This window comes from Pristis pectinata, chromosome X, assembly GCF_009764475.1.
Source record: "Pristis pectinata isolate sPriPec2 chromosome X, sPriPec2.1.pri, whole genome shotgun sequence".
Lineage (NCBI taxonomy): Eukaryota > Metazoa > Chordata > Chondrichthyes > Rhinopristiformes > Pristidae > Pristis > Pristis pectinata.
In genome coordinates, this window is record NC_067450.1 from 10,725,933 (window position 1) to 10,741,705 (window position 15,773).

At 38.7% G+C, this 15,773-nt stretch overlaps 1 protein-coding gene across 5 annotated transcripts in view; it reads right to left on the reverse strand.

Moving 5' to 3' along the window:
- The window catches only part of LOC127567007 (R3H domain-containing protein 2), a 200,485-nt gene that overhangs the window by 77,797 nt on the left and 106,915 nt on the right, over positions 1 to 15,773 (reverse strand). For all 5 annotated transcript variants that reach the window (XM_052009619.1, XM_052009616.1, XM_052009615.1 and 2 more), the window contains exons 6-10: positions 15,249 to 15,381; positions 10,015 to 10,093; positions 6,722 to 6,781; positions 2,624 to 2,764; positions 703 to 811 (exon numbers count right to left, since the gene is read on the reverse strand). In XM_052009619.1, coding sequence (XP_051865579.1) covers positions 703 to 811; positions 2,624 to 2,764; positions 6,722 to 6,781; positions 10,015 to 10,093; positions 15,249 to 15,381 — 522 coding nt within the window. The remainder of the gene's footprint in view (positions 1 to 702; positions 812 to 2,623; positions 2,765 to 6,721; positions 6,782 to 10,014; positions 10,094 to 15,248; positions 15,382 to 15,773) is intronic.

Genomic DNA, 15,773 nt, shown 5'->3' on the forward strand with positions numbered 1-15,773 from the left:
ACCCCACCTTCTACCCATTACCAAAGTCATTTACTTCCACCTTCCCAATACTGCCCACGTCAACCCCAACGTCGGGTTTACTGTTACCGAAACTCTGATCCATGCTATTTTCACTTGTAGGTTCGATTCCTCTGATACTCTCAATGTGAACCTCCTATCCTCCACAGTCACGCAAAAAGCTATGGAACAACTATTCAATATTAACTCAGAGGGGTTTGGTTAATGCCATTAATAAAGTTAGCTTAAGGTCAATAATAAAAAACATTTATTGTAGTACACGTTGAAACCATGATCCATTTTAGTAGGAAATTTTGAAACAAATCTGCAAATGAATACAACTGCAGTTTAAAAAAAGAATTAACATTTCAAGAGGAGTTTATCAGATTCTTTCCATTTAAAGCATACTGGGTTTTTATTTAAAAATAACTGCAGAAATTTCCCCTCAGCACTGCTCAAGTAGATTCTTAGCTGTGCAGGATATGGTAACACTTGCCCTTCTGCCACCATTTTATTTCCCTTTAAGCACAAAAGTCAGGAGCTCAGATAAGTGTAGTTGTAAGTGTAGCCATTCTGAATGCAGTTCACCAAGTTTAGAATGTCTGAGAGATAGATGAATTAAACCGATTGCACCACAATCTCACAATGTTGCTCTTTCTCTTTAACCTTTTCTGTAAATTAACTCCACACCATGCATGAACTCACCTGGTTGTCATCCTTGTCTAGACTCGTGTCATCTCTTTTCAAGATAAATCTCTTTTGAAAATCCATACTCTTCTCATCTTTTATATGGTCTGAAAACCTCTGCTCTGGTCTACGTTGAAGAAAAAGAAAAACCTTAAATGATGAACTACCAGCTTTCACTTAAACACTGGGAAGCTCAAAGTCTGTATGATTGTTTCTGATTATGTTCTTCTTCCTAGGTACTGTCTCAGGCTGATAAAATGTAATTCTGGCTTCTTGTGCTGCAGTTGCAACCTCAAACTCTCTCAACCAGGCTCAATGGGTTGAATGTCCTACAGTTCATCATAAAGACCACTATTCCCATAACATTACCAACCTCTGCCCCTAATTTACCCCACCTACCTTATCTACGCTGTTACTACTTCCAAATTTAACGATTCCATTGCTATCTTAGTTGGCCTCCCATCTCTTGCCCTCTAAACCTTAGCTCATTCAAAATTTTACTTCCATTTTCCCATCTCACACAAGGTCCCACATATTTTCATCAATGTCACAGCACTTCTAATTTAAAATATTCAATTTTGTCTTTAAATCTCTTCCTGAACTTTTCTAACCTCATCAAACCCTGCAAGTTTGCCCTCATCTGCCAATCCCACCGTTGGAGCAGCGCCTTCAGCCGCCTAGGGCCCAAGCTCCCCCGGCCTTTGCTCCTCTTTTATCATCCATTTTTAACCCATCTATTGACCAAGCTTTCTGTCACCGATCTCAATGTCTTGCCTGACTTAGCATTTTTCTATCTTTGACACGTCTTGGGAAGTTTTTCTACGTGAAAGGTGCTATGTAAATACAAGTTGTGGTTCCGAAGCAAAGTCATTAATTAAATGAGTATCAATACATGTACCCATTTTAAAAAACTCAATAGTTGTTGTAAAATGTCAATGGGGGTTGGGAAGGGCACTCTCAATTTACAAGGGGGGGGAGAAGTAAGAGGGGGTGGAAATGAAAATATATTTATTACCATGTTGCATATCCCTATTTCTCTAGGTCCTCAAGCAGTTGTTTTGTGCTGCACTGTTGTCAACTCCACTGACCAAAATCTCATTCAGTTCAAATCTCATTCAACACCTCTGGCTATTGCCATAGAGGTGTTGCATCCAAAATTCCAGTAGAAACACAAAACACAATTGCTTGAAGCAAGTTTTCTTCCTTTGCCTCTAATAAGTTACCTGAAACTCCCCGATTCTCAAATGTTTGTTATTCTTTCAAAGTTGAGATCCAGACATACACAGTCACCAAAGACACAAATACATTTCACCAACTGCTGTTCCCAAAGAAGAGGCTAAAAATTAGGAATCTGTGGATAGGTTATTACAGGGAGGAGAGAAAGACAACTTTCTTCAGGTCTGCTGGCTATTATGTTACATCATGGGTCACTATTTTTGCAACACAATTCCTTCCACATCACAAAAGGCAGAGGAACAAATGTGGAAATACTCTGTTTTAAAAAAAGTGCCCTTTTCAGAGCCAATGACTGAAAATGCAAAATCGGCAGGAATGTGAACTGGGCAAGAAAATCAGAGTACAGCATGTGCAAAACTCCCCAAAAATGTCAAACTAGAAGAAAAGGCTGCACATAGAAGTGGTTCATGAAAAATATTGGGTGCTTAGCTGTTTCCGCCCAAGATAAACAGAGCACATAAAATGCTATGACTGGCAACTTTGAAGTTGGCATTAAATTATCAGGGGGTACCCCTTTTTGGATGATGTAAGCAAATGGCCGTTTTTGTGTGGGCGCTTTAAGTGATAGAGATTGTACTAGTATTATTATTAGATCAATAATAAAAAGGGGCTTGGGAATAGTCAGCTTATTAGTCTAATCACATTTGTCAGGGTTTCACTAAGAAACAGCATACTAAATAAATCACCAATAACTTATACTTACATTCTTGTATTTAACGTTTTATTAATTATAACAGCTTTCCCAGTTTGGTCAACATTGTGATCCATTCCAAAGTACGCAGCTACCCTGTGTAACAGCATTCTGTGGTAGGAGGTCATCTGAGGAAATTTCTTGTATTGATTACTGAAAATAACAGAACCATGAAAAGAAGTTAGTTATAAAGCTGCACCAGCAACTTTTCTCATTTAGATGAAGTGGACTTTTAATGAAGGAGAAAAGGGAAGTCTTAATTTCATTTCCTTAAATTTTTAATCAATGAAGGGTTTTGGGATACAACATCTTTAGAACTGTCACTCTGTGGATGATACACAGAGGTCTCAGCTATCTGTTAAGTGAAAGTAAAAGGCCCTATGGTACTACTCAAAAATGCCAATACTCCTACTTCATTCACTACCAAAACAGATCAATTTCTAACTTAAGATGAAAATAAAAAAAAACTGCAGATGCTGGAAATCTGAAACTAAAATTGAAAATGTTGGAACATTCAGGACAAAGAAAAGGGTCTTCGACCTAAAAGGTTAATTGTTTTTCTTTCTACAGATGCTCCTGACCTGCTGAATATTTCCAGTGTTTTATGTTTTTATTTCAATTGGTAACTTATCTCATTAACTTATGCAGGAGTTTTGTTATACAAACTGGCTACCACATTGACCATACAACAAAAGTGGATGTATTCCAAAAGTAATTAATAGGACCTGAATGCTGACAAATTGATTGCATAGCACTGTTTTTTTCCAGCACTACACGATCCAAAATCAATGTTAGCCGGAGTAAATTACGCCAACGATCAATTCTGGGGGAAAATCACATCAATCACGAAACTGAACTGGGCAGTGGATCGGGATCCACGCTACTAGGCTGACAACTTCCTAACATCCAACACATACCTAATGACATTAATTGACTTGCTATGCACCTTTGAAGCCTAAATTGGAGCTCCCAGATCCAGGAAAATGCTGACATTAAGCAGCCACAAAAGAACAAGCAGCGTAAGTCAGTGAGTTCACAATTTAGACACAACTGAAAGGGCCACTCAGTTTACAATGGGATACTTCACGAGGCATTTCCAAAAGTCACTGGAAACTGCTCGGACACCTCCCAAAGTGTTCAAATGAGCAAGAATTTAACTATTGAGGAACTCACTGAATGGATGATACTGGTCCATCTGCCCAAGGGAGAGGACCTTCTAGTCCAGCTTCCTGGCAGTTACTGCCTCGATGGAAAATATGCTCCACGTAACCATTTTCATTGAGCACATATAGACATCATCCACATGTGGGGCATCTGTTGGGCGTTGTGTGTGTGGTACGGGATGTGTAAGGGAGATGGGGATGGGCAGGTGACAGAGAAGAAGGAAAGGAGAGAAAACAAGAACAAATAATAGAGAGCACATCTCAACATTAAAGATTCATAGTGTAATTCATATCAGCTTGACATAGCCAATGGTCATCTTTATCTGGCACTGCTCCATTGCACATGTTCACTTCCCTTGCATGCACTTTATTCACTAGTACTTCAATGTCTTTCTCAAAGAACCTTGGTGCTCTTTCCATTCCCTGTCAGCCAGAAAGTGTTTCGCTGCTATGCAGCTGCCACGGGGAGTGCGTTTTTAAACAATGAAGCCCTTTTCCAATTGCTGCATGGCAAGGCAATGGCAATAAATTGGGTGCCCTCCTCTTTGGGATCTACACAGGTTATGTTAACTTGTCTTAGGGCAAAAAAAACAAACTATTGCATACTTGTTTGCAGCCAGTTTCACAATTTTTTTTTGAGGGCAGCAGCACTACATGCAATGATGTTTTAGTACAGCCAAAAATTGTGAAATGCTGTTTCTAGGCAGAGGACTTTTTGGATGTGATAAGGTGCAATACAAATCCTAGCCCTTTCTCTCCCCCCCCACTCACCAAGTTATCCCTTGCTCTGTTACCAAGTCCAATTCTTACTGCTCACTAAGAGAAAATAATAAAAACAAAAAAATAATGGGGATACTCAACAGGTCAGGCAGCATCTATGGAGAGAGAAATAGAGTTAACGTTGCAGATTGATGACTTTCATTATGACTTCCTTTCTCCACAGATGCTGCCTGACCTGTGGAGAATCTCCAGAAATCTATTTTTTTCAGCTTTCCAGCAGTCTCAGTATTTTGCAAGAAACAAATAATACTCCATATCACTGTTTCCTGCACTATTTGGCTCTCTTTACAGTATTTAAGTCTTGATTTCACACTATGACACTTGCATTTGCTCAAAATTGAAACACAAAGTCAAAGCCAAAATGAAGACAAAGAGTCGACAAATGTAAAGTATCAAAATCTCTGATTCAAATCAATGGCCAAAATAATTTTGGCACACTCAACTCAAAGTTGCAGACTTAAACCTAATCGGATCCTGCTTTCTGTGCCTCAGTAAACAATTCTTCAATGACCACATATCTTGATGTGATTCTGCAATTTTACACATCACAACGGAAAAACAAAAAAACTTGTAAGTGTATGCAGAAGTAAATTATTGGGAACAGCTACCATCTTTCATCTGTGTATAAAACAGGCATTGCTCAATTCAATGGAAACTAACTTCTGTATCTGTTTTTAAACAGTGCATTGCAAACTGACCAATAGTGATGCATCAACTCTAAAGAAAATAATGCAAACAAAGATGCAAAATAATGCAAAAATGGAGAAAGGTAGTGTTATGGGATTTTAATGCAACTTTGAAAGACTGAGAAATTCAGAACCTGCGCAGTAGCCAGTTGTGTAAAGTGCAGGTTCCTAACTGTGCAGAGTTGGGCACCAGAATGGAAGATAGAGTACTAGCTTCAGTCTGCCTTTGAATGGATGACACGTATATATGGTCGATACCATTACACGTAAAAGCAACACTGAGAGCAAAGGCTAAACAAAATAATTGAACAACTTCAGCTCAGCTTATGGGGGTAACTTTGTTCAAATATTTTAGGTACTAATTGACCTCCAAGTTAACTAAAATGGTGTCATAGCCTGAAATGGCAGTTTAGCCAAAGACAGCATTTTGGTAAGAAATTGAAACTTACAGGAGGAATAATAGGGACCAATTGCTGCTTCCAGCATTTGCTAGAGCTCACTGAGGAGGCTGTATAGCATTTTAGTGGATAGCAATTGACCTAACAATCCTCTCCCAACAGTAGACAATTATCAGGGGGATTGAACATTTCTTAAACTTATATCACCCTTTACTGTTTCAATAGCTGTGGGAGGTTTGAAATACATTGGGCGACTTTGTCCAGATTTAACCAACACGTCATCACCATTTATCCAGGAAATTCTCCAAGGATTTCACTTTTTTTAAAAAAAAGTGCCTCAAAAAGAAAGTGCTTCACTTCAAAACAAAATGACTCCATTTTAGAAGGGTTACCAGGACAAAGGGATGTTTGGTCTTGCTGGGCATTTCTCCTTGGACTGGATAAGGAATGGAAGGACACCAGGGTAGCACCAGCTGCCACAAAGCAGAGACAGAAGGGCCAAGTGCTGTCCTACCACGCACCCCCCACCACCCCCAGAGGACATCCTTCTTTTACCTGAAACTCCAGAGCCATGAACCTGTACATCCCGTGCTTTGGGCCAGAAATGACCCTGAAATGTGCTGCTGTGTTAGCCAGTACATGTGCTGTTGTGTCAGCTAGTGACCATGTACTACTTCAAGAAACTTGTATCTCATCACCACACGAACCATGATCCTATAGGGTTCTGTTTTAGCATCTCCAGACAAATTTAAATTGTTGTGATCAACAATAAGTACCAAAATTGCAAGCTTCACATATTCAAACAGAGGTGTCGAATAAATAAGAAACCAATTTTGGACCCACTTTTACAAATGGTATTTTAATAGGGAACAGAGAACATAAACCTGTATTTTCCAAATAAAGTTTAGCTCCGAAGGTGAAAATATTCAAAACTAACTTTCAAAACATTATCCACATGTGCAATATATTTCAATATGTAAAGCTGTCTGCAGCCAGATGAAAGCTTAAGTTTGTCTTCATGAACAAGCTGGTCATCACACGCAATGCTATTTATGCTAACGCACACACCAAAATTTTACTCACTTATCATCACTGATAAAGTCCAGAATTTCTTGTTCTAATTTTAGCAGCATCATCCTGTCCCTGTAAGAGACAAGTACAAAATTACAAGATGTAATATATAAACATGCTAAAATTGGGAAATATGTACAGCTCAAAGCAATCAGTATGATCTCCCAAACTCGGGCAGGAGTCTGTGCAGTTAACAACAATGTACATAAATTGTTGGGCATCATTCTGACTGCTGGTGTCATTTGATGCTCAGCTGAAGTAGTTCATGGCAGAGAATAGCATTGGAGAGGACAATTTTTGACAATAATTAATGCAATACTGAATAGAAAGGACTTACAAAAAGGTCGGAGTTTGGAGTTTCTATGTGGTTACAATGTTTTTTTCCAGCATAATTTGCCCAAATTCAGCCAAATCAACATGAAAGATTAAGGAAATTCAGGCACAAAAATGCTTCTATATTGTGATGAGCTCATTTGCATATGTATCGACAGAACTACACCAAGTTATAACTCTCAAATACATTAAGGCATAGCTTTAATACTAAAAAATTATATTCTAAAATATAACCTGACTATGGTAGCTCACGGTCAATTATACAAACAGTGATAGGCAAATAAGTTTCAGCAGAAACTTTAGCTCCCGAAAACCAGCACAATTTATTACATAAATTGAACCCAAATTTCCAACTGTGACCACAGTATGAATTTCATCTGGAGAATGACAAAATGAAACAACTGAGCTAGGAAGTCAAATGCAAGATGGTAGCTTGCTCCACTACAGTATGGAAGGATTGGATAAATTAACACCAGCAGATTCAAAACCAGAATACTGGATTCAGTCACTGAATTATTATACAATAGCTGAGTTCTCAAAACTCTGTCAGGAAATCAAAAACTTCACAAAGAAGGATCACAACTTAGTGTAGGGCTAAGACCCAAGGTACTGAATCAAATCAACAATAGCTCCTAGAAAATAGCTGTCATGAAATGTTGAGGAATGCGCCATCTGATCTGTGGCAACTAGACACAAGCTGTAATTAGAATTTCTAGCTATCTGTTCCATGCAACCTTTAGGCATCTGCCCAAGAACTAGTCCAACCTTGCTACCACCCTTGACAGACAAGAACTTGGCAAGGTCATATATCAACTTGAAAACAAGGCCTTGAAAACAAAAGTTATCCCTGCTGAAGTTCTAAAAGATTGGAAGAGAGAGATTTCAGCCACAAATTCATTGGCTTATCCTCCACACATGGGAAGAGGAGCACTTGCCAGGGGACCTCAGAGATGCTGTAATTATTACCATTCTCATAAAAAAAAGTCCACTTGCGGTAACTACAGAGGGATCTCCCTGCTGTCTGCCACAGGGAAAGCCATTACCAGGATCCTCCTCAACCATTTCCTCCCAGAGATCAAACAGCTCTTCCCCTAATCACAGTGTGATTTCTGCCCATCCAGAGGCACAATAGACATGATATTCATCACATAAATCACTATGTGTTTTGTAATACTCAGATGGCTCTGATGGGCACACCACAATTTTTGCACACCTGACCTCCAAAACAGGTACTCTAATCCAAGCTCCATTACAACAAGAGATCACCAGAGGACAGAGGAAATGATTCAGAGATGTTCTCAAAGCTTCCACGAGAAAAAATAACATCCCCACAACTCATGGAAATTCACTACCTCAGTAAAGCAACACTATGACCACTTTGATCACTTTGCACTATAATGGACTTTAATTTTTTTTGTTCTAATTGCTCTTTCTTGTAAAAAAAAAGTGGATAATTTATGTTTTTTTTCTTGTGAATGCTGCTTATCTGATGCCATGTGCCTGTGATGCTGCTGCAAGTAAGTTTTGTGCATACGTGTACTTGTGCATATGGCAATAAATTCGACTTTGGAAATCCCTGGCCAATGATCCTCAACATGGAGGAGGGACATATGAGAAAGCACCGAGGACAGTCTCTTCACCAGCAGCATGCAGAAGGCCAGTGAGAAAAGAAACCACCCACCACCTCATGGAGCATCTCCTTGCCCCACCTGCAGCAGAGTTTGCAGATCCCATAGCTTCCTCTGCTATCTCAGTTGCCACACAACTGGAGTGGGAGCAAATCATCCTCAGTCCCGAGGGAATGCCTAAGATAATCATTGGCTTTTTCACAGATGCAATTCTGCAGATTTTCTATTTCGTAAGGTGAACTGTCAACTTTTGCAAATTGCCACATCCTTCGCAGAACCTCCCTATGGATAGTTTCATGCTTTAATGGATTGCTCTCATAAGAGATATTCAGAAAGAAACCAATTTCTATCACTAACTGACAAGCAGTAAGCTTTTACACTCTCAAATCCATTCCATAGCCTTCAAAAAGGGAATCATTTTACCAGCTGTTTTTTCTTAAAGTCCTGGTTTTCAAACAGTTAACCAAAAGGCAGCTTTCATTTTAAATGTATATTTATTGGGGAAAAAAATAATGATAGAAATTTCCCCATTGCTACAATCTGATCTATTTTCTGTTATGACATCCCCACACAATGTAGATGACTTAATCATTAATCTCTACTTATTTTGTTCATGTTTTATTTCCTGCATCAAGACCAATATGCATAGGGTGTGACTTAAAAACAATTTGAAGGCTCTCTTCAAATTGATGAGGTATGTCACTTCTAAAAACACCAGATTCATTCCTAACCACTGAAAGTAGAATCAACTTCAGAAATGGTACAAGTCTTATAAATTATTGAACAATATTTGACACACTCTCAATTGTAGGAGTTCAAGGTGGAGGTGGGCAACTAAGAATAAATACCAAAGGTGGTCTGGCAGCAAAACTGATGTTCCAAGAATAAATATCAAAAAAGACCATACTAATGCTCAATCCCAAGAGGATCCTGGCTTCTAGAAAGCAAGACCAAGAGGCTATAAAGATCTGAGACACAAGTTTACTTTTCAACAATGCTAACATAAATATCCCATAGTTCCTGATAATAATAGTCATTCCTCAATTTACCATGGGCTGTGTTCTTGGAAAACAATTTGTTTAGTGAAATTTTGTAAAATGAAAAGAGTGGGTGAAATGCATTATGGGCATTTTGGTACAGTGTAACCCTGCATGTGAAGAGTGAAAAATAGCTTGTGAATCAAAGATATGCAATCTGAAGAGTCAAAGGCATTATAGCAAAAATTCATAAATCGAGAAGTTGTTGTAATATGCACTTAATTCACATTAATCTCATCATAATTTAAATATTTATGTAATAGTCCAACATGAACAAGAAAACCTCAAACATGCGCAACATATTTACCTGGGATTATTTTTCAGTGTATTTACTAGAAACTCATGAAGATCAATTCCGGTGGAGTCTGTGTATTCTTGACTAGAATCTGAGAAGAGGAACACAAATTTGTTGCATTAACAGATTAGTGCCAACTTTTGAGGAAGTATATGGCTGTTTCTTTTACACTTGCCATCAAATTTCAACTGCAAGATCAGAATTTAAAGCAGCATCATCATTACATGACTGCTTTCAAAATTACTCTCAACTGGGATCAGAGCCCTTAGAAAATAAAATCCAAGCAGCGGGATATGGACTAGAGGCCAGAATATCCCGTGGTATAAGCTTCCAATCTTATCTACTCCATCCACAATACACTGCATTTATACAGTCATGTTAACATGGAAAAATACCCCAACGTGCTTCACAAAGGCCTAGTCAGAAAGGGGATACTTGGAGGACCAAGAAAAGTTTATTCAAAGTAACTTTTAAAGGAGGAGAAAGAGGGAACTGCAGAACTTGGTGTTTGCTCCTGGAATAGAGGAGGACATCAAAAAGAGACTACTTGCTTCATCAAGGAAGTACAAGTAAATTCTTGTACACAGAGTATTTAATGCACTTCAGTCATTTACAATTATTGCACTTTGGTCAATTACATAGTAATTGTGTTTATTAAAATCATATTAGCAATGTGATTTGTGTCTGGAACTTTTATTTTGATAATTGAAAGAAAGCACTTCAAGAATTAAAAACTGTGATCGAATCCTGCAAAAGACTACCAGTCCATGAAAACATTTCAGCGTCACGTCAAACCTCATCTTATGTGCAAAAGAAATACTACTTCTGGTTCATACGCAGCTCACTACCATTCAGGGAAATCATAAGCATGGTCCTATCTCCTAATACTCTGTAATACAACAAGGCAAATAAGTCTCTTTATAATGAATAAAATGAAAAGCATTCTGATTATTGATTTCAGTGTTCCAGCAGCTTGGCCCAGTATACATGGTGTTTCTAAAAGGTACAATACAACAGTTGGACTTGTGGACTATGCTATTACTGTATATGCAATTAGCTGCTCTAACACTGGGATAGAGCTGGACAAAGCACATTTTATCTCTGCAGCCCCAAAATGGGAAGAGGCAAGTTAACAAAAAAGTCAGGCTTCCTGCTTTTGACGGTAAAGCAGATGTAGAAAATGGTAACGTGGAGAACTTCAGCAAGAACATTCCATAGAATAGGTCTCAGACACAAATGAGCAAAGGAAGTAAGGGAGGATGCTGAACAGAACAGAGTCTAAGGAATAAAGACATTTAGATGTTTGGGGGGGGTGGGGGTGGAATGGTAGGTGAGGGATTGTAGGACAAGGATGTCCTCCTCTATCCCGGGAGCAAACACCAAGTTCTGCAGTTCTGAGATTGGAATGGTGACTAAACTATGATGCAGGTTTAGCATGATTTAGCATGGGATAAGGTCAAGGGAGCAATTTTACATCAGCCAAAGTTTACAAAGGCATACAGAATGGGACAATGGACAAGTGAGCATTGGAGTAGGTGGTCTGTAGGTAACAAAGGGCTTCAGCTCCACATGGGCTGAAGTAGAGTCTTTGTTATAAAGGTAAGATCAGGGGCAGCACAGTGGTGCTGCTAGTAGACTGCTGTCTCACAGCTCCAGAGACGCAGGTGCTGTCTGTGTGGAGTTTGCACCTTCTCCGTGACTGCGTGGGTTTACTTCAGGTGCTCTGGCTTCCTCCCATATCCCAAAGATGTGCGGATTGCTAGGTTAATCGACCCATGTTAATTGCCCCTCATGCATTGGTAGGTGGTAGAATAAAATGAGATTAGTGTAGAATTAGGGTAAATGGGGTGTGACGGTTTGTGCGGACTCAGTGGACTGAAGGACCCGTTTTCATGCTGTGTAATTCTATGACCCTATTACCTTTTACTTGTATAAAGGTTTCTCCAAAGGACATTTTATGCACATAGGAAGCTCATGAGAATTTAGTTCAAATACTTCCAAAGAGATACAAGTATTAAAAGGAACTCCCAAAATTTTGAGCAAGCCTTATGTTGGGACTTATTTGAATTTCAATTACTTATCAGAACCCCTAGACTAATTAACTTACCAAATAATCGATTACATTCTCACAGGATAAGGCCTTGCCTTAAAATTTGCCTTATTGCACTTTGTTATTTATATTTCATCTCCTTTTGCTGCATGTAAATCTATGTAAATTTTATTTATTTATATTCTATTGCCTGCAATTCTTCTACCAGAAGTACTGTATAACATCCAGTAAATTTAATTGAGTCTTTAGATTATTAATACCTTCTTTAATATTACTGTATGGAAACTTTTCCTAGATCATCAATACCTGCCTTTTTAGATTTTTGACTGGATTTCAAAACTTTCTTGTTGAGACAGAAAGGTAATCAAGAATCCAACAGAATATTGAAACACGTGGTGAAGAGGGTAAATTCAAGTCAAATTGTAGAGTGCTCCAGTCAGAGCTCGCCTTGACCATTCTGTATGGTGCTGATTGCCACAAGATACATAGTCCTAGGAATCCTTCTAATGTAAGCAGGTCGAGTCCCCACCACTTAGTGGGCATGCAAATTGCAGGGACAGTATTAGGGATCTAACTGAAGCTTCCTGAAACTCTGATGCTTTCAGTGCCTAAATGGTACAGCAGTTAATTGTCCAATATCATTTGATAGACTTTATACGAGGCAACTGCTGGTGCAGGGAATATTTAATGCACTTCAGTAATTTACATTTATTGTACTTTGGTCAATTACATAATAATTGTTTATTAAAATAAAATTAGCAGTGTAAAGTGTATGGAACTTTTACCTTGACAATTGAAGGAAAACACTGCCCTGACTTGGTGGCATTGGGTTATGTAGTGTATACGTCAATGCCTGTAATTCTTATAAAAGCAGCTAGTTAAGCAAGATAGATCAAAACAAGTATAATGCCAGAATTGAAAACGTGTGGATAATGCCATCCAGCTTGTTCCTGTTGCTAAATGTCATCAACTTGTTTTGTAAATAACCTCAGATTTGGAAAATGTTTTTTTAAATTGATCTGCACTTAAAAGCATTTCCTAAATGTTTGAAGAAATACTTGGAAGTGAGAAAGTTAGACAATTCAAAAAACTTTTCTGCAAGTCTAGGATATGCACAGTTAAACAAAAAGATTTTTTTTCCTTGCAAAACCCAGCCTCTGTGATTAAGGATTCCTCCCATGCAGGTTATTCATAGTGAGCACAGCTGTTTCTTCCTGAAATAAATAGAACAACTTAAGATTCTATAAGCAGTAACTTTGAAAATCCTATTAAATGCAAACTGATAATGGTTATCACTCTCAAACAACATAGGTGTCTTCACTTTTTTTTATAGACATGGACATTTGAAGTGGTAGGGTCCATAGTAACTAAATAGATTTTCTTTACCCCATTTTTATTCTCTCCTCCCCTGAAGGCACTAATTTGTTTTGCAGGAGCCAAAGGCTACGCACAATTCATTCAACTGGCCCAACGAACAATCTACTGGAGGAACTCAGCAGGTCGACCAGGGTGTATGTGTGTGTGTTGAAAAGCTACTGTCAACATTTGGGGTCGAAACCCTGCATCAGGACTGCACCTTCCCTCTCCACTCACAGTCCTGATGCAGGGTTTGGACCTCAAACATCGACAATTCCTTTCCCTCCCCCCAACAGATGCTGCTTGAGCCATTGAGTTCCTCCAGCAGACTCTTGTTGCTACAGGTCCCAGGATCTGTAGTCTCATGTCTTAATTCAACTGACCATTCATCACAGGGCCTTAGCAAGCAATTTGATCGTTTTGTCCACTGTCCAAGCAAACTATTTTCTACTGGAATGGAATTTTGATAATCAGGAATGCAAATTCCAGCATATTTGCCCCTCTCTAGCCAAGGGATGTCACATAGTAGTATTAACTTTACCACCTCAGCTGATTTTAGCTATCTCAGTCCAGACCAGGATCTGAACCCTGGTTCAGTACACTATTCTAAGCAATTGCCCACCAATGCAATGCAGAAGCCCTGCTTCGCTAATCCAAGATGGACACTGGGTAAAATAATAGGCAAAAATGCATGCCAGAAACACGAGTTCAAATTTAGCTTAACTTGCTGCCTTTATGGGCATAGAAAATGATAATGGCCCAGACAGAAGTGTTGTCACAAGCTTGGTTTAGGCACATTTTTCAAAGTAGTGGGCGTGTTACCCTACATTTTAACTGTGCTAAAGCAGATCTAGGTTTTACATGGCAGTAACACGGCAGCAAAAATTGTGCAGTGTTCAATTTACCTTGATGAGTGCAATGTTATTAGAATTCAGAACTATTTTCTTGGAACCAACGAAGTAGGTTAATAGCAAGCCAAAATTTTATAAAACTGAAATGTAAACGAATCTGAATATCTGATATTTATTAGAGGAAAATGGCCCAAGCAAATTTTCATCTTTTGTTACTAGATTTCTGACTTGCTGTCTACAAGAACAAAAGAAAGAAAAATTTGAAGCAAAAACAGAAAATGCTGTTAAAGACTCAGCAGGTTAGGCAGCATCTGTGAAAACAGCAACAGAGTTAAGATCAGACCTGGAGCGTTCACTCTGCTTCTCCTTCCACAGATGCTGCCTAACATGCTGAATGTTTCCAACATTTGCTGGCTTTATTTCAGGTTGCCAGCATGTGCAGCTTTTTTATTTTCAAAGTTTTGAAACAAATAGTTCTCGAAACATTTATCTATCTCTCAACTGGAGCAAGCACCTAGCGGTCCAATTTCTACAAATCCCCAGTATCTTCATCCAATCCAAATCAGCTGGACTGTACAATATGTGCAGGTAAAATTGAATTCTTATTTAGGCCTCTACATATATGTACCAACGCCTTGCATTTGCACGAAGATAAAGGAGGCAGAATAACAGCAAAGCCAGATTTTGTTGAAGTGGATGTTTCTGTAACACATAATCTGCATCAACAAACCAGACCTTTTCAAAAAAAGGCACAGGACAGCATGTTACTGTCCTTCAAATGTGAACTTATCCTGGGGCTTGATCTTTACATCCACTCATTCATTACTTATTACTTTTTCCAAACTGCAATCTTACACAAACCATATTTTTATTATTGCTTTTAAATAGTCTTACTATTTAAAAACTCATTCTACTGAAGTTAGTCCATGGCTTGCCAAATTTTGCACAAAATCTTCAAAGACTTATCAAGCAGCAAATTAGCTTCTGACCTCTTGACAGCATTTTTCTAGGTACTTTCTCCAGTTTCTCTTTCTTTTCCTTATCTTCTTTCTCAGAGCCATCCTTTGATGATCTTTCTTCTTCTTTATCAGAGGGGCAAGTGAACTGGAGTTGGATAACATCCTAAAAAGTACAGTACAGACAGAGGTCACAGTCAAGTTTTACAGAGCAATGCAAACTAGGTCATAGGCAGCCAACAGCAAGATACAATAAATCTCTCTACTAGTGATGCTGACAAGAAAACCCATTCACTTTCCCAGACCACACCTAGGTTTGATACCAGCCCTCAAAATAGCAATAACCAGGGAATATATCTGGCAGAATACTTCAACAATGTAAAATGACACATTGCCATCAGGATAAAGACTTTTGTTTTAAAGGAACCTTTGAGAACATCCATTGCTCCATTCGCAGTACAGACTGCAAGGTCCACATTGGCTGCAAAATCTTCCAAATCCATTGGAAAGATAGGTGACTCATCACTGTCTCCTCTCTTGCAGGCCAACATCCCCAGC